Raw genomic sequence first — 17,835 nt, forward strand, 5'->3', positions numbered from 1 at the left:
CAAGCCTGATGCCCTAGAGTTCAGATGTGTCTATAGGCGGGAAGGGGGGAGTCTCTCTAAGCCCAAAGAGCAGTTTCACACTGCTTTGGGGCTGTGCAGGGAGAGTACCTTTAAAAAATTCCTATTTTGGAGTTCCCATTGTGGCGCAGTGGAAACAAATCCGACTAGGAACCATGAGGTTGAAGGTTTGATCCCTGGCCTTGCTCAGCAGGTTAAGGATCTGGTGTTGCCGTGAGCTGTGGTGCAGTTCTCAGACGCAGCTCGGATCCTGCTTTGCCATAGCTGTGGTGTAGGCTGGCAGCTACAGCTCCAATTAGACCCCTAGCCTGGGAACCTCAATATGCCGCAGGAGCGGCCCTAAAAAGCAAAATAAAATAAAATAAAATAAATTCCTATTTTACTGCTGTAAACTGACTTGCCCAAGGTCACCTGCCACACTCCACTGCCTGTGTGGCCTCAGAGGATGTCCTTGGCTCAGCAGGTGGGGTGTGGGTGGGGATGAAGGTAATTTCCCCAAAGTGGAGTAGAAACACCCAGCTAGGGAGGGCTGCAGGCACTTGGCTCTAGAAGACGGAGCCCCATGTCACTAAGAGGAAAGGGGACGTTTTCCTAGTGCTCAAGGCTCCTACTCACCTGCCATCCTGGACAACAGTGAGAAAGTTTCCCCAACACATTCTTCACGCAGCATCACAGGCTCTCAGCAAATTTATCACGCGCCAAGGTCCTGTATTAAGCCTATACCAAAATTGGGAGAGTTTTGTCGTATCAGTCCTATGGGGTGTCCTTGCCCTGATTTGGGGGTACTGAGCTCTTATCATGTTTGAGTATCTCTCCAACCCTGAGGTTGAAGAACAGGTCCCTGACCCCAGGAAGCTTGGTCAACAAAGGGGCTTGAAGAGTTAGGGAACAGTTCAGTGTAAGTGAACACAGTTCAGTCATCTCATGCATGGGCTCAGAAACCCGCCCTTTTTAATTTTTTTTCTTTTTAGGACCGCACCTGCAGCTTACAGAGGTTCCCAGGCTAGGGGGTAGAACCAGAGGAGCTGCAGCTGCCGGCCCGCACCACAGCCACAGCAATGCTGGATCCAAGCCACATCTTCAACCTACGCTGCAGCTTGTGGCAATGCTGGATCCTTCACCCACTGAGCGAGGCCAGGGATCAAACCCGCATCCTCATGGATACTAATCAGGTTCTTAACCCACGGAGCTACAATGGGAACTCCTCAGGTCTTTTAAAATAAAAGTTGTATTTCCCTTGCCCCACAGCCTATATCTGTTTTTCCCCGGGAGGGAAGAAACCTGATTTTTCTGAGCACATCCTGCGTGCTGGGTACTCTGTGAATGAGGATGCCTGGATCAGCCTGGGAGATGACAGGAGATGCTCTGGTCGCAGATGGTCAAACAGGGGCTGGCAGGGGGAGGTGTCCTGGCTAGGGCTGTGGGCAGCAAAGACAGCCAGGCCTGTGCTCTCACCACGGCCTCACCCTGCCTTTCCGACAATAGAGCCTTGGGGCCCCTCACAGGCAGCTGCTGAGCTGCCCAGGGAAGCTTAGAGGAGCTGCAGGAGTTTCTTTCCTGAGGATGGTGGAATCAGGGGAGGGCAGCCCAGGACAGGGGACAGACAGTGGACAGGCGCCCTCCTCACTCTCAAGAGCACTTCCCGTGCACGCTCGGGTTCACACTTTCTGGCCCTCACCTATTTCCCCACGCGCACTCGCACTTGACCTCGGGCTTTTGCAAAATCTCCTTTGTGAAGGGAGAGAGTGAGCCGGGCTGCCAGCAATTATGTCCAGTCCCCATCAGTGGGGATGGATGTTACTTGAATACCAGTGTGACAACTCACTCTCCAGCTGTCCCCGCCCCTAAATACACACACACACTCACTCTGGGGCTGACAGTTATTTCCTCCCTAAGCCTCACTCCCCTGCCTCTGCCTGCCTCTGCTGCCAGGAGCTGACTACCTCCGGGGCTGGAATCCTGCGCTCCCTCTGTGCCCAGGTAAGGAGGCGGTGGCCCAGGGGCTGGGCAGTCTCAGTGCCCTCTCTGGACCCACGAGAGGAGGCACCATTTTATGAGGGGGGAGGGCTGTAATCAGCTAGGATGGCACAGAGTCGGGTTGACCAAAGACTGGAGGAGACTTACTGCTGCGAGGAAGAGAGGACTAGATTTTCTTAGGTAATAACCAGATGCCAAGCACAGTGGCAAACCATTCAAGCTTCTCTCTCCAGGCTCATGAGCAATCTGGGTCTGAGGGGCACACGCGTCTTAAGGTAACTGACCCAAATTCCTCCAGCCGGGAAGTCCAGAAGCTGGGATTCAAATCCAGGTCTCTGACACCAGAAGCTTGCGTTCTCTGCCCCCAGCCCCCAGCCCCCAGCCCCCTGCCCAAACAGGACGCTCGCTCCTGGCCTCCCTGGGAATCTTGGGAGGCTGGGAGCCAGACTCCATCCGGTCAGTCTGGGTGTATCCCCAGGATACAGCGGAGTGTGCTCTGTGAGCACCCCCATGGGACTTAGGCTGGGCTAAAGGGAACATTTCAGCACAAGAGGGACCGGCATGGGTCCATCTTCTGGGTATAGAGTTCCCACTCCCCCACGGCAGCTGAGGGACCCTGGGCAAGTTGCTGTGCTTCTCTGAACCTCTGTTGTATCTTTTGGAAACTGAGGTCTCACGGGATCATTGTGAGTGTAATTGCCCTGCAAGTTCCAAAGCTTAGAAAATACGAGTGTTCTCAGGCAGCCACAGGGACAATAGCTCCCCTCCCACCCACCTGCAGGTCCCTAGCTCCAAGCGACTCACCTGCCCAGGAAATTCTAGGTTGATACCCCAGCCCCTCACCCTACAAAGGACTTTGGTCCCTGCAGAAGGTTACGGATTTTCTCATCCTGGCCACGTGCCTCCCCTGGAAAAGTGAATACTGAAAACCATCTCCCCCTCCTCCTCCACTTTCCTTCGCTTCTTTCTCTATCATTTCTTGCTAAAAGCAGAGGTAGAAGAGAGAGGACCACTCCTCCACATGCCCGTACTTTGGGGGTGGCTTTAAGCAAGTGATTCAAACACTTGAGTCTCAGTTTCATCATCTGCAAAATGGGATGGAGGAGCACCTTTCTTCTAGGGCCACGGGCTGGAGAACACCAGCCCTGGCGTGGCAGGAGGGACCCAGAACAATCTGAGTTCCCAACCCCTGCCACTTGTCAATCCCCTACCTCCTGCAGACATCCTCCCACCCCAACCTCCTCTGCCCTCACTGATCTCCACGGGCTCCACGTCGGATGGTCGAGGGTTCCTGATGAGGCTGTGGGTGCACACGTCTGGCATGGCTGCACATCTGGCTGGAGGCTGGCTTCCCCAGTACTCAGCTGAGTAGTTGCTCAACAAATGGCTGTTGAATGATTGTGAGAGTGAGTGAACAAATGAATGAACAGGGCTGGGTTTCCTGGGGCTGGCAGAGCGGTTGTGGCTGCCCCGGGCAGGGAAGAGGTGGTTTGGCCTTACTGGGCCTCCAGAGCCCAAATCTGGTAGTTCCTCCCTCCAGCTCTTTCTGTGCTCTTATCTTATTTCCTCTTGAACTAGTGAAGGGGGGCTGGTTCCACTGTTTGCAATTAACACACCCAACCAGCCACCACTGTGGAAGTGAAGGGCCACACAGAGGATCTGCAGAGAGGCAAGACTTGGGGGTGCTATGGGTGGGTTGGGGTGGTGGTGGGGTGCATCCCTTAAAGGCACAGACCCCGCCTTCCAGTCCTACCCCCCCACCCCAGCTGGACCCTCCTGCCCTTGACTGGAGCCCCACTCATGGCCCCAGTGCTCCGGGGACTGGGAAAAGAAGTCCTGGAGAGCCTGACCTTGGTTCCTATTTCTCCAAGTGATCTTAGGCCATCTGCTTAAAATAATCACAATGCCACTGATGTAGTGCTTGCTTACTTAATGCTTACTGCATGGCCGGCTCTGTCTGAAATGCTTATACATAACTCATTTAATTCTCCCCACAATTCAATGACTTAGTTCCTGTGTTGCAGGAGGAAACAGGCTCTGGAAGGTTAAGTGGCTGGCCCAAGGCTGCACAGTTGAGCCCCTGGGGGAGCTGGGCTCTTAGCCCACCTTGCTGCCCTCCCTCAACTTCACTGCTCCCCAGAGGCCTCATCTCTAACACTCATGGGTCAGAGTCCCATCTCCCGGCCAGGGTCCCCTGTTGTCCTGCACCGCCCACCTCAGGCCTTTTTCCCCCCTCCGCAGAGCCCACCATGTTGGCCAATGTCACGATGAAGCCGCTCTGTCCCATCCTGGAGCAGATGAGCCGCCTGCAAAGCCACAGCAACTCCAGCATCCGCTACATCGACCACGCGTCGGTGGTGCTGCACGGGCTGGCCTCGCTGCTGGGCCTGGTGGAGAACGGACTCATCCTCTTCGTGGTGGGCTGCCGCATGCGCCAGACCGTGGTCACCACCTGGGTGCTGCACCTGGCGCTGTCTGACCTGCTGGCCACGGCCTCCCTGCCCTTCTTCACCTACTTCCTGGCCGTGGGCCACTCGTGGGAGCTGGGCACCACCTTCTGCAAGCTGCACTCCTCCATCTTCTTCCTCAACATGTTCGCCAGCGGCTTCCTGCTCAGTGCCATCAGCCTGGACCGCTGCCTGCAGGTGGTGCGGCCCGTGTGGGCGCAGAACCACCGCACGGTGGCCGCGGCCCACAAGGTCTGCCTGGTGCTCTGGGCGCTGGCGGTGCTCAACACCGTGCCCTACTTCGTGTTCCGGGACACCATCAAGCGCCTGGACGGGCGCATCATGTGCTACTACAACGTGCTGCTCCTGAACCCCGGGCCCGACCTCGACGCCACGTGCAACTCGCGCCAGATGGCCCTGGCCGTCAGCAAGTTCCTGCTGGCCTTCGCCGTGCCGCTGGCCATCATCGCCTCGAGCCACGCGGCCGTGAGCGCGCAGCTGCGCCAACGCGGCCGCCGACGGTCCGGCCGCTTCGTGCGCCTGGTGGCGGCCGTGGTGGCTGCCTTTGCGCTCTGCTGGGGGCCCTACCACGTGTTCAGCGTGCTGGAGGCGCGCTCGCACTCGAATCCGGAGCTGCGGCCGCTCGTGTGGCGCGGGCTGCCCTTTGTCACCAGCCTGGCCTTCATCAACAGCGTGGTCAACCCGCTGCTCTACGTGCTCACCTGCCCCGACGTGCTGCGCAAGCTGCGGCGCTCGCTGCGCAGCGTGCTGGAGAGCGTGCTGGTGGACGACAGCGAGCTGGGTGGCGGGGGCAGCAGCCGCCGCCGCCGTCGCGCCTCCTCCACCGACGCCTCCTCCGCCTCCTCTTCGCTGGGCAGCCGCCGCCTGCCCCAGCACGTGCCCGCGCGCTTGTTCCGCTGGCTGGGGGGCAGCCGTGCAGCGCCCCCGCGGAGGGACCGGGCCCGATCCCAGGAGGAGCGGGGCCCCCTGAACCGGGCGCTGAGCACCACCTCGGGGTAGGGGGCGCGGGGCCCGGAATCGCCCGGCTCCGCTCGAGCCAGTCTCCGGGGGAGGCAGCAGCAGAGAGCGACCTTGCCCGAAGCAGCTTCCCGAGGGCCCCAGGAAAATGTAGCTGAAGACCAGGGCCCAGGAATCTGTATTTTAAAGTGTCCCAAGTGACTCAGTACATTTTTTTTTTTTTCTTACAGAAACAAAATGAGTTAGGGCAGTGCTTCTCAAACTTTATTGTGAGGGGGTCACCCAGGGACCCTGTCTGATTGGGCGGGGACTTGGGTGCTGATTCTGCATTTCTCACAATAGGAGACTATGTCAGGACTCCGGTGCCTGGACTACTGGTAGGAACAAGGGGTTAAAGTCCTAAGACTTCTCAAACTGGGGTGCACAGGATGTATCTCCCTGGGGCTCAGATTTAGCAGATGATGGGTAGGGTGGATTTTTTTTTTTTTCTCTCGCTTTTTAGGGACACTCCTGCAGCATATGCAAGTTCCCAGGCTAGGGGTGGAATCAGAGCTGTAGCTGCGGGCCTACACCACAGCCACAGCCACACAGGACCCAAGCTGTGTCTGTGACCTACACCACAGCTCAGGGCAACACTGGATCCTTAACCCACTGAGCAAGGCCAGGGATTGAAACCCCATCCTCATGGATACTAGCCAGATTTGTTTCCGCTGTGCCCCAATGGGAACTCCTCCTTGGGGTGGATTTTTAAAGTAAACCAGTGGTGGATTTTTGGAGTATGAAGTGAGAGGAAAGATTTGGGCAGCACTGTTCTGTTCTGACCTCTTCGCTTGGCCGTTACTGCGCTAGACTTTATCCCACAATAATCTGGAAGGCAGGTTCATTAGCCTCGCTTTTTTACAAAAGGTGCAAACTGAGGTGCAGGGAGGTTAGGGAACCTGCCCAAGGTACTAACCACGAGGCGTTCCCTGTTCAAATACTATTACCCAAGGTCTTTAAGACAGCAGCTGTCTGGGAGCTCACCACCACCCATCTGACCCAGCACTGTTAAGACAGGGAAAAAGCAAGCGGTGCTGTGGTCAGATGCTTGGGAAACCTGGGCTAAACAAAGTGCAAAGGGCTTCTTTACTGAAGGTCTTCAGTGCTTCTATGTGCCTGGCAGCCTCTGAGACCAAAGCCTGTGATGTCTCCTGGCTAATCTGACGCACGTGCCAGCCTGGAGTTCCATGGGATGAGCCCCCCTCCCACCACTTCCGTCATCCCTGGATCTGTGCAGCACCCACCTCCTGAGCACACAGGAGCTGGGCAGCTCTAACCCTCACTCTGTAAGAGTGAGGGTAACCTGCTGCCCGATGTCCACAGTCCCACGTCTGTTTAGCTCTGCTTCCCAGGGCCTGATGCAGAGTTGGCGCCGGTACACGTTTGGTGGATGAAATGTTAGTGGGAGAGCTGGGTGGAGAAATTCCCTTGGGATCTCAGTCCAGGGCTCCCAGTGCTTACTCCCAGTGCCAGGCAGGCCCTGCCCATAGCAAGTGCCTGGCAAGCGGAGCAGCTGATGGACAGCTGACTAAATGGACAGCCCCCCCTTGACAGTGCCCATGCCCCCCTACCCGGCTTCACTCAGTGCCTGACACCATCTAACACAATATATTTTATTTGTTTACTAGGTTTTCTCTGTCAGAATAAAAGCTCCAAGAGGGCAGGGACTTCTGTCTGTATCCCTCGGTACCCAGAATCGTGTCTATACAGCAGACATTCAATAAATATTTCTGCTGTAGGCTGGGTGGTGAGTTAATCAGATCTTTGGGACTTCTGCAGTCTGGTACAGGAAAGGGGGAGCTACAGAGAGACCCTGCCCCATGGAACCGCCCCATCTTAACCTCACGTGTTGAAGAGTGGGGCAGGGCTGGATTCGGTCTGCTGGGTGACGGGGTGAGTAGCGTACAGCAGGACCAAAGCAGCCTTTGGGAAGGTGTGGAGGGAGCTGGATTCTGGACTTGCGGCCTCCAGGCCTGGGTTGGACCCAGGACCTTGAGACAGAACATACACATTTTGGGGAGTCACGCTCCAGTCACCAGCATCCTGAGCTGAGGAACCAGAGATTACTCTTCTCGGTTTGAAGGCACCTGGGGAGGGGAGGAGGAGCTGACTCTTCCCTCCCCCAGTCTCTGCCAGGTCCCAGCCTCCCTCTGGACAACTGTCCCACAAAGATCTGCCCGGGAGCCTTTGAAGGCTCAGAGCCCCGTCTCGGGTGGGGCCTCTATTTTGGAGCCACAGAGTTGGAGCGCAGGGCCAGCAGAGGCATGTGGTAGTGGCCCGAGGGGTGATGTGTGTGACTCCGGGGTCGGCCACAGAAGGCCTGAGCTCAGATCTTGGCTGCCGGCCGCTGTGGCGGCTGCTTCTGCAGCTGGGCCAGCGTGTCCCGCTTCTCAATGGAGCGCAGCTGCTTCTTCTTCGCCCGCTTGAGCTTGGCGGGGTTTCGGATCTGGGGGAGGTTGAGGGGAGGGGATTAGCGTGGCCGGGGTCTCTGCCCGCCCTGTTCCCTAGGGAAGAGAGGCCACCCACAGGGTCGGACTGCAGCACGAATGGGGGCCATGAGGCGAGGATGCTGGTGGGTCTGGAGCAGGAGATCCAGCCTGGCTGTGCCTGCCTCGCCCCCAAGGCAGGGCCACACTCACCACTTGGACGATCTCTGCCTTCCGCTCGTTCTCCAGGCGGCGTTTCAGGTTCTCGGCACGGCGCTGCTTCTTCTCCTGGACACACAGAGGAAGGGGGTTTGGGTCTGGGAGTGAGAGCTGACAGCATCATTGACAGAGCTGTTCCTGATGCTGTGGGGTGGAGGGCCAGCAAGGACCGATCCCTGTACCCCTGGGACCAGCTGGGGACCCCTGTACCCCTGTACCCCAGAGGCCCACTGTGATGGGCACTTCCTGACTCCCCCTGAGAAGGTGGGCACCTGGTCCGGCAGCTGGGGACAGGGGCTTAGTCAGGACTGGGGTGGGGGTGGAGGTAAGACATGAGTGGTGCCCGGCTGGAAACCCAGGCCTGTGGAGAAGGGGTCCCTGTACCACCCCCTCATCAACTACCAGGGGAGAAGGGATGGCCGGCCCTTCCCCTCGTTCCCACCCTCCGAGTCTCCCCCTGGCCCCCAGCCCGCATGCCCCTAGAATGCAAGGGCAGGGGCGAGGGCCCGGCTCCTGAGGTTTACCCTGTGCAGGGCTGGGAAGGGTGACTTCCCAGAAGAGGCTCTGGGACTACCGGGCCCTGGTCTGAATCCTGACTCTGCTGCTTCCCAAATGGGTGACCATGGCCATGTTGTTTAAGCGCTGCCTCAACCCCTATTTATTTATTTATTTATTTATGTCTTTTTGCCACTTCTTGGGCCACTCCCACGGCATATGGCGGTTCCCAGGTTAGGGGTCGAATCGGAGCTGTAGCCACTGGCCTACAGCAGAGCCACAGCAACACGGGATCCGAGCCACGACTGGAACTCCTCAACCCCCATTTAAAGGGAAGATGATTGCATAAGACCGTTTTAGGAATAAACAAATGGATTATCTGTATGGGACTTGGCATAGGACCCCGTCTGCTAGAAATACTTGATTCTAGATGACAGAGGCCTGGAGTCTTACTCGGAAATGGGAAGCCCTGTGCCCACTGGCTATGCTGCCTGCCGTCCCTGGTGGGGCCAGGGCACGGACGCTGGACCCAAGGCTGCTGCGTGGTCAGGGGCCTCTCTTGGCTTCGGCAACTCAGGGTAGAAGGGGTGGCTTGGGGCCGTGGGGAGAAAGGAGAAGTGACACTTCAGCTCCCAGAGGCAGGGAAAGGTCTAGGCTGGGGGCTGGGTAGGGGCACCTCTGAAGGGGATGGTGACAGGGCTCTGTCTTGCCCAAGAGGGAGCTAGGGCCACACGGGAAGTGAGATAAGGCTGCAGCACATGGTGGCAGCCATATCATCTGCAGGGCCTTGGCCACAGGCTATGCTGGGGTGACTTAAAACAGCAGACAGGTGAGCACTGGCTGGGAGGTGAGGGGTTTGACTCCTCCTGTACCCCCGGGACCACGAGGCAAGTGACACTGATAACTCTGCTCCCAGTGACCCTCGCCACCACCTGGCTCTCCCTATGCGCTGTCTGCTGGGGCTTCCCACAGCCTAGAGAGGATGCATGTGAGCCCCTAATGGGGCATCTGAGGCCCTGGGATGAGCGTCAGGGAGAGAACCAGAGGGCAGGGCAGGCTGCCTCCTTTGCTGAGGGTGGCAGCTGTGGCTTGGGGAATGGCAGCCACAAACCTCCAGTCCGTAAACCTTGCCCACCCGAGGAGGTCCCAGGGGCAGGGCCCCCACCCCCATCTCACTGAACATTCCTATCACCAGCGAGGGCCCCTGGGGGCTTCATCCCGGGCCTCTTATAAATCCTGGGCTCAGCGGGCTGTTCCCCTGGCTTCCCCACCCTGCAGTTCTAGATCATACTTTTGCTTCTGGCCAGGCTCCCTGCTCAGCAACCCCACTCCCCCCCACCCGCTCCCCGGGCTCCAGCCCCACCTGGCTGGCCCCTTACCTGCCGGCGACGCTCCTTCTCCTCCTCCAGGTGCCGGGCGAAGTCCTTGGTCAGCTTCCTCTCCTGCCGCTCCTTCATCTTCCTCTGCCAAGATGTGCGCAGGGGCTTGTCCTGGACCATTTGGGAGAACCTGGATAGGGGAGCGGGCCACTCGTGGAGTCCGTGGGGCGCACCTGTGCCCTCCCTCCTCCCAGCTCAAGGCTCTGGGTCTGCTTCGCCAGAAACCCCGGTCAGAGTCACCTCCCCACCTGCCTGCTCGCCGGGCAGTCGACCCTCAGGATCTGCAGAAACTTGGGGCAGGAAAGGGCCCCGATCATGCTCACTGCCATTTCTTAAGCCTTGGTTATACATCTGAGGTGGGCACCCTCATTCTCTTCATTTTATTTTACTTATTATTTTTTTTTAATGGATGCACTGCATATGTAAATTCCCAGGCTAGGGGTTGAATCAGAGCTGCAGCTGAGGCCTGTGCCAAAGCCATGACAACACTGGATCAAGCCACATGTGTGACCTACACCTGGCAGCTTGCAGCAGTGCGGATCCTTAACCCACTAGTGAGGCCAGGGATCAAACCCACATCCTCAGAGACAACATTGGGTCCTTAACCTGAGCCACAATGGGAACTCCTAGTCTCTCCATTTTACAGAGGAACAAACCAGGGCTCAGAGAGGTTAAGTGGTTACTCAAGGCCACTTAGTTCCTGAGCAGCAGCCAGGGCTCTGACCAGAGCCCAGGCCACACAGGTCTGCCACCAAGCTCTGCTGCTCTGGTCAAGCACAGCGGGCCTGGGCGTGATCGCCTCCGGAAGGGGCTCACTCCCTACCTGGGCACCTGGTCTATTTCAGAACAGCGTGAAACGTCCCTGTCCCCAGGAGTGACTCAGAACCTCTCTCTCTCCAGTGGGGGAGTATGACAATGGAGCCAGCACTAGGGATAGTCTTGATTTGATTTTTTGAAGAGTGATGGTGACATGGTCACAGGAGAGGCGAGACTGCCTCTGTCCGAATGCACACTGCCAGCACCTAGGGGTGGGATGTCGTTATCTAGGACGTGCTGTAAAATACTCCAGGGAGAAGGAAAAAGTGTCGAGGAGCCAGAGCGAGCTGGACCAGGAAAATGTTGAGCGCTGCTGAGACTCGCGATGAGGGTCTGGGGGTCATGAAGCCATGCTCCCCCTCCCTGTAAGCACCTTCTCCTCGAACAATTTGAAGCCTGGTTGGGGGTCCCACGGGCCTTCCTTCCTCCTCAGCAGATCCTCTCGTGGTGGCCTTTCTGCCGCCCTCATCAATTTCTTGACTTTCAAAAGGGCTCCTGTTTATGCACATCCAATATATGGTGCCCCAAACTGCCACAGCAGGTCAGCCCCTGAGGGCTGCGGTGGGTACCGGGCAGAGCCCGCTCCTGCCCCTGGGGAAGGCTCCTCACCCCCAACCCCCAGTTCTGCCTGCCTGACCCCAACACACCCCCCACGGCTCTTCCCCCCTCCCCCAAGGGCCCCCTGCTGAAGACCTGGCCTCCTAAGCACAGAAGGGCGGGGCTGCCTTTCTCCCTGGCTTTACAGCTGGGCATCCCAGACTGGGGCTCAAGAACCCCAAAGGGACGAGGCAGCGGGGACCAGGACACACACAGAGCCACAGGCAGGACACAATGCTGTATCTTCCCGAGCAGTGTTGCCAGGCAAAATTTTCTGGAATGTGGAAATGCCCTTTATCTACTGTCCAATAAGGCAGCCTCAAGTCACACTGGTGCTGGGCATTTGAAATGTGGCTGGTGACCAAGGAAGGGAATTTTTAACTTTAATTGATTTATTTCATATTTTCGTTCTTTTAAATTTGATGGCTGCACCCTCGGCATATGGAAGTTCCCAGGCCAGGGACTGAATCTGAGCCTCAGTTGCAACCTAAGCCACGGCTGTGGAACGCTGCATCCTCAACCCACTGTGCTGGGCCCGGGATCCAACCTGCACCTCTGCAACAACCTGAGCTGCCGCAGTCAAATTCTTAACCCACCGTGCCACAGCGGGAACTCCTAATTTTAATCAGTTTAAATGTAGTTAGCCACATGTGGCTGGTGGCTAAGGTACTGGGGCAGTGCGGCATCAGAGCACTGCTTTCGCCTAGAGACTGAAGGCAGGCGGGCTCTCTCCCAGGCCTGAAGCCACCACCACTTTGTGCCCATGTGACCTTGGGCAGTGCAGCCTGTCTCAGCACCTTCCTGTGTCACATGGAGACAAGAACTGGTCTCACTGCAAAGGGTACTGGGAGGACTGGCTCAGAGTTGGAGGTGCACTAGCACAGGGCTCTGCATACAGAAGGGGCCCAGTAAATCCACCCTTCAGAGATTGGAGGCGTCGCACCCAGGGAAGCCTGGGCACAGGAGGTGGGCCTTTGCAGCCACGCTGCCTCCCTGCCTCCATATGGGCCTTCGCTGGGACACCTCCCACAGCAGGGGCTGCCTCGAGGGCTCACACGCCCACCCACGGGCACTGCTTCCTCAAGGATCCCAAATGTCCACTTGATAGCCCCTCGGGCCCATACCCACAGGCCTGGCACAGCGTCTTTAGAATTTAATTCTACTGCAGCAGCTTCCTTACTGGTCTCCCTGCTCTCCCCTCAGCCCTCCTATGGTCTGTTCGCAACAGGCCAGGCCGGTCCTTTCGATGTAAGATCATGATTCTGCGGTTCAACACCTCCCGCGGCTTTGCTGCGCATGCAGGTCCCTGCAAGGGCCCATGGGACCTGGCGCCGAGACCCCGCTGACCTCCTGCACCTCCCACTGCTCTCCCCGTGCCCAGTGACAAGGCCTCCGGACCTTCTGTCCCTCTGCCTGGATGCTGTGTCCCAAGGTCTTCACCCAGGCCTTTCTGCATGTCCCTGTGGCCGCGAGGCCATCTCTGGTCACTGTGACAACGCCCTGCACCCCCTGCTCTTTTCCAGTCCCCACTGTGGTTCATTTTCCTGTATGGTTCTTACGATGGACATTCTTATGACATGTTGGTTACCTGTTTCTCACAACTGGAGTGTTTTGTTTACAGCCATGTTGACCCCCAGATCCTTGCTCAAAGGCCATATAAGTTGGTTGAATGAATAAACTACTTTCTTTCTTTCTTTCTTTTTTTGGTCTTTTTTTGTCTTTTAGAGCTGTGCTGGTGGCACACGGAGGTTCCCAGGCTAGGGGTGGAATCAGAGGTGTAGCCGCCGGCCTGTGCCACAGCCACAGCAACGCGGGGTCTGACCTGCATCTGCAGCCTACACCACAGCTCAGGGCAATGCCAGATCCTTAACCCACTGAGTGAGGCCAGGGATCCAACCCACGCCTTCATGGATGCTAGTCGGATTCGTCAACCACTGAGCCACGATAGGAACTCCAAGAACGAACTACTTTCTGTTCTCACTTATCAACTTGTTCAGCTCAGTGCCTGCCGTGTGCTGGGCCAGGGGAAATCTCACCATAGCAGAGAAACCCCACTCTCTGGTCTAGAGGGAAGCTGGCAGCCAATAAGAATCACACACGTAAACAGGCATTTCTGCAAATGGGGGGGGGGGTGTCACAAAAGAGAAGTTCCACCCCATGATAACACAGCTTGAGGACTGAACCCTGGTTGGGCTGGACGAAGAGGGCTTTTCCCAGGGTAAGAGGGCTTTTCCTAGGGGGATATTTAATATTTAAATTTGCTATTTAAGCTGATCCCTGAAAGACGGGCAGGGACTAGTCAGGGGAAAAGCCTTGCAACAGAAGGAACAGCATGTGCAAAGGCCCTGAGCTGGGAGGGAGCATCACCTACAGTGGGGGACATGGCGGGAAGGGCGGTGGGGGAGGTTCTCAGTGATGGCAGAGGATGGCAGCGCAGTTCCAAGGGAAGAAGGAAGTCGGGAAGGGTTTCAGCTCACGGTGGGATATGGGACAAAATAGCCTCTTTCTCTCGCTGCTTGGGGTCTTCTGCCGACCCTCTCTTCTGGCCTGTGCATGGGTGCAGCCCCCTATCGCTCAGAGAGCTCAACTTCCCCGCCCCTTCCGAGTACCAGGGCCCAGGGTCCCACACTCAACTTGCTCATCACCCTCTTTCCACTGAGCCAACCCCTTCATCTGGATCTGCATGGCCATCAGTGGCCTCACTGTTCTCTGGGACCTCCTGGGACCAAGGCGGAGGGGCCATGCCACCATCCACGTTTCTAAGTCCAACAGTCTAGAGTCTAGCTTCAAAGTCTCTGATTGGGGTCTTGTAGCAAATTACTCCCTCAATTTCAGTTTCTTCTCCGTTTAATGGGGGAGGAGGTGGGGGAGGGATCATACCTGCCTTGGGTTTCAGGGGTTCAACAACATAGCATCTGCAAAAGGCCTACCCAAAGCTTGACACACAGTCAACTCTTGGGAAATGTCCGCTTCTTCCTTAAAATCACTGCCTTCCCTGATGGTCCCTTCTGGCCATGAATTCCTGACTGCCCAGTGGTTCCCACTACCTAAAAATGTGAACTGGATCCCACCTCTCCCCTCCTCACTTCCCTCTTCAGCTGAGCCTCTTCGTTCCTTCACTCAACAAGCATTTAATCGGGCACCTGCTACCTGCCGCAGAGAAAGACAAGCAAGACAAGAAGACAAAACGTCATGCCTACCCTTTAGAAGGTTGTATTCCAATGCACAGCAGATCTACAGAGCACAGGTAAAGGGCTTCCATGCACAGACTCTGGAATCCAATCTGTGCTCAGCTTCTGCCTCTACCACTCATGCAGCCTCCTGGAGCCTTGGTGCCCTCGTATGGACAACGAGGATAATCCTAACAGCTTCATAGGGCTGATGTGCAGATTAAATGTCAAGATGCAGGAGTTTTCCTTGTGGGGCAGTGGGTTAGGGATTTGGCATTGTCACCACAGCGGCTTAAGTTGCTGCTGTGGCCCGGGTTTGATCCCTGGCCTGGGAGCTGCTGAAAGCTGCAGGCAAGTGCAGCCAAAAAAAAAAAAAGCCAAGATGCATGCTTGTACCATTTGAAAGGCCCTTCCCCTAACCAATCCTTACTAGAGGGCTTAGCAGCTTTCTATATTGTCAGTACTTGGTAATGCCTTTTATTAAAAAGGCAAAAAAATGTAACATAATGGTAAATACTGTTTTACTTGCTTCTGCCTCCTTATTAGAGAGGGCAGAGTCGAGAGTAAATGTGTGTTGAATGAACACACAGATGAGAAGAGGTCCTTTGAGGGCATTCCTCCCCAACATCCCGGTGCATCTTACCACATTCTGATTATAATTACCTGTTTGTGTGACATCCCCACTGTTGTGAGCGCTCTCCAACCCAGGGGGCTATCCCCAGGTTGTGCCCAGGCCCAAGCACCACACAGAACCCCATGCCCGCCCAGGTGTCGCCTACTTCACCTCTTCTTTGAGCGGTCCTTCCACACTCGCCCAGACTTGGGCTTCCCCTTCGGGATAATAGGAACCTCCTCTTTCTTCGGCTTCTTGGACGCTGGGGCCTGGACTGAAGAACTTTCTCGCTTCTTTGGCCCGAGGACGTCTCTCCCCCTCTCCCTGGATGGAGATGGTTTGCTTGGCTCGTTCTGATCCTGTGGGGAACCGGGTGACTGGAGTGGCAGCTCCTGGAGTGGCAGCTCCTGGAGTGGCAGCTCCTGGAGTGGCTGCGAGGGCTCCAGATCCGGCGCTTGCTGACCGGGGTAAGGCTCTAGTGACCCTGGGCCCAACTGCAGCTGATGTTGGGGAGACTCCGGGGTCTGCTCCGCCTTACTCCCGGCCAACTCCGAATCCGCTTCTTGGTCCTGGGAGAACTTTGGTGGCTCCCCATTTGGCTTTGACTGAAGTCCTGGGGTTTCAGGACTCGATTCCGGCTGCCTTTGGGAAGACTCCAGACCCGGATCTCGCTGACGCTGGGGGGACCCTGGGCCCGGCTCTGGCTGTCTCTGGGGGGACCCCAAGCCTGCCCCTTCCTGTAGACTGGGTGAAACTGGAGCTGTCTCTGACTGACGTCTGGGGGACCCCAAACCTGGTGGCTGCACATTCCGAGGAGACCCGGGCTCCCTCGCTTCTTCTGGGTGCGACTCGAGCTCCACAAGGGCCCGTCTCGCCTGCAAAACTGGGGTGGGGTTCTCGGGGGATTCAGGCTTTAGTCCTTCCAGCCGCCGACTGCGCCTGAGAGGGGTATCCATGGCCCCGCCAGAGTTTCCAAATCCAAGCCCACGTGCAGCTTCTAGGACTCCCGGCGCCGTCCTATGACGTCAGGAGACGCCACGTCTGTGTAGGGCAGGAGGGGCTGTTGCTGCGGAGGCCATGTTGGTGATGGGCAGATAGGCGGGTACAGAGGAGTCCGGGGCGGGCGGGGCCTGGGTTTACTAGGCGCATGCGCAAAGCGTTTTGGCACGTTTACGCGCGATTGATGAAGGAATGTCAGCTTCAGATCGGGGTTTGTCATTCCTGCGAACCCAGTCTCCGGGGAAAAAGAGTGTGCCGGCGGAGGAAGGAAAAGGGATCCTGTTTTCGGCAGAGAAGAGGACTGGAAAAAGATCCAGGGAGATCGTAGGCAAGGCTGGGTGAAAACTGCCAGTAACTCCTCTGCAGTTAGGGGTCCTACCCAGTTTGTGCCTCAGTTTTCTCATTTGTAACACGGGTGCTTTTACACTAGTTTAGTGTATATAAAATGATCCTGCCAAAGCACTCCTGACTGCCAGGGTGAATGCTACTTGGCAGATCCTGGAGGTGGGAAATTTCTTAAGCCCAGTGTTAAAAGTAATCCTTGCTTTCTCTTCTCCCATCCTATGCCTAAATGTAAAATCGATGGCTCTCCTTTGCAACATTTTCAGCTTTCTGCATGAAGTTGGAGTATGGGTAAAATGCACCATCTGCGGCATGCCCAGGCCCTCAGCGCCTCTGCACACCTTTTCTGGTACCCCTTCTGCCCTAGTTCTAGAAACAGAGGTTGGATTGTCTCTGGGTTTTATTTCAGCCGAGACAGCGGTCCTTGCCCTAGTATGTGAACTTGTCTCTTCCCTCCTTTGCGTGACACTCAGTTGGGGGCTTTGAGTCACTCAGAGCAGGCGCCTTTCTTAGGAAGAACATCTTGGCAGTTGCCCAAATGCACCCCAGCTCTTCCCCAGTGTATTTTTGGAACTTCCTGGGGATGGCGCTTAGGCATCCCAGGGTCCTGGTTCCACTGTCCCAGCAGCTTCTTTTAGACACTATTGTTTCTTCAGCTGAGGGGTTATGCGTGGGCCTGGGAAGTTGTCCAGAGGTGCTCACGGGGCAGAGGAGGAAGGCCAGGCAGACATCCAGGGCCCTCAGCACTGAGCTCGGCTCCCACCTGCCGAGTCACTCTTCCAACACTGGAGCATGGGTGAGACTGTCAGATGGGGTGCAAGGTGACTTGACTGCTGATCAAGAGGAGATGAGGAGGAGGAAAACATAGGCAAGGTTCCTGGAGGATGGAAAAGTGGATTGAGGATCCTTTAAGACCTCTCACCCCTTGGCTGGTGCCACACGGCATCCACAACGTATCTTGATGAATTTAGCGTTTTGAAATCCCAAGGGTACTTAAGGGTTAGGCACTGGCTCTGCTACTCCACTACCCTTCCCTGTTGTCAGAAAGTTGCATCCCTGTGCTGTAATCCCGTGTCAGTCCCTCCCTTCCGGGCCACTTTCAGGGGCTCCACCCACAGGCTCAGTGCCCTCATGCCCCTTGCTCCTGGACCAAAGAAGCCTCTGCAGGGAGGCTATGTCTTGGTGTCCCAGCACAGCGGTGCAGGTCCCCACTGCAGAAGCAGCTCAAATGCTTCCTCACCCATGTCTTCCAACCCTCAATTCTCAGTTCCCTAATTCCCTGCCCCAGCCTGGAGGCCATGCCAAACCACACTGGGCAGG

General features: G+C 56.7%; 2 protein-coding genes across 2 annotated transcripts; one reads left to right on the plus strand and one right to left on the minus strand.

Annotated features, from left to right (window-relative positions):
- The first annotated feature begins 1,891 nt into the window (after nt 1-1,891).
- PTGDR2 (prostaglandin D2 receptor 2) lies at nt 1,892-7,203 on the plus strand. The gene is made up of 2 exons (XM_047775622.1): nt 1,892-1,998; nt 4,237-7,203. Exon 2 carries the CDS (start codon nt 4,245-4,247, stop codon nt 5,460-5,462), a length of 1,218 nt encoding a protein of 405 aa, XP_047631578.1. The 5' UTR covers nt 1,892-1,998; nt 4,237-4,244; the 3' UTR covers nt 5,463-7,203.
- Nucleotides 7,059-16,256, minus strand: CCDC86 (coiled-coil domain containing 86). Its single transcript, XM_047775623.1, has 4 exons — nt 15,346-16,256; nt 9,979-10,108; nt 8,099-8,173; nt 7,059-7,905 (listed from the first exon to the last, which is right to left on the minus strand). The coding sequence occupies exons 1-4, from the start codon at nt 16,128-16,130 to the stop codon at nt 7,786-7,788; spliced, it is 1,110 nt and encodes a 369-aa protein (XP_047631579.1). The 5' UTR covers nt 16,131-16,256; the 3' UTR covers nt 7,059-7,785.
- Nucleotides 16,257-17,835: the final 1,579 nt, after the last annotated feature.

The sequence above is a fragment of the Phacochoerus africanus genome, chromosome 4, assembly GCF_016906955.1.
Source record: "Phacochoerus africanus isolate WHEZ1 chromosome 4, ROS_Pafr_v1, whole genome shotgun sequence".
In the NCBI taxonomy this organism is placed as follows: Eukaryota; Metazoa; Chordata; class Mammalia; order Artiodactyla; family Suidae; genus Phacochoerus; species Phacochoerus africanus.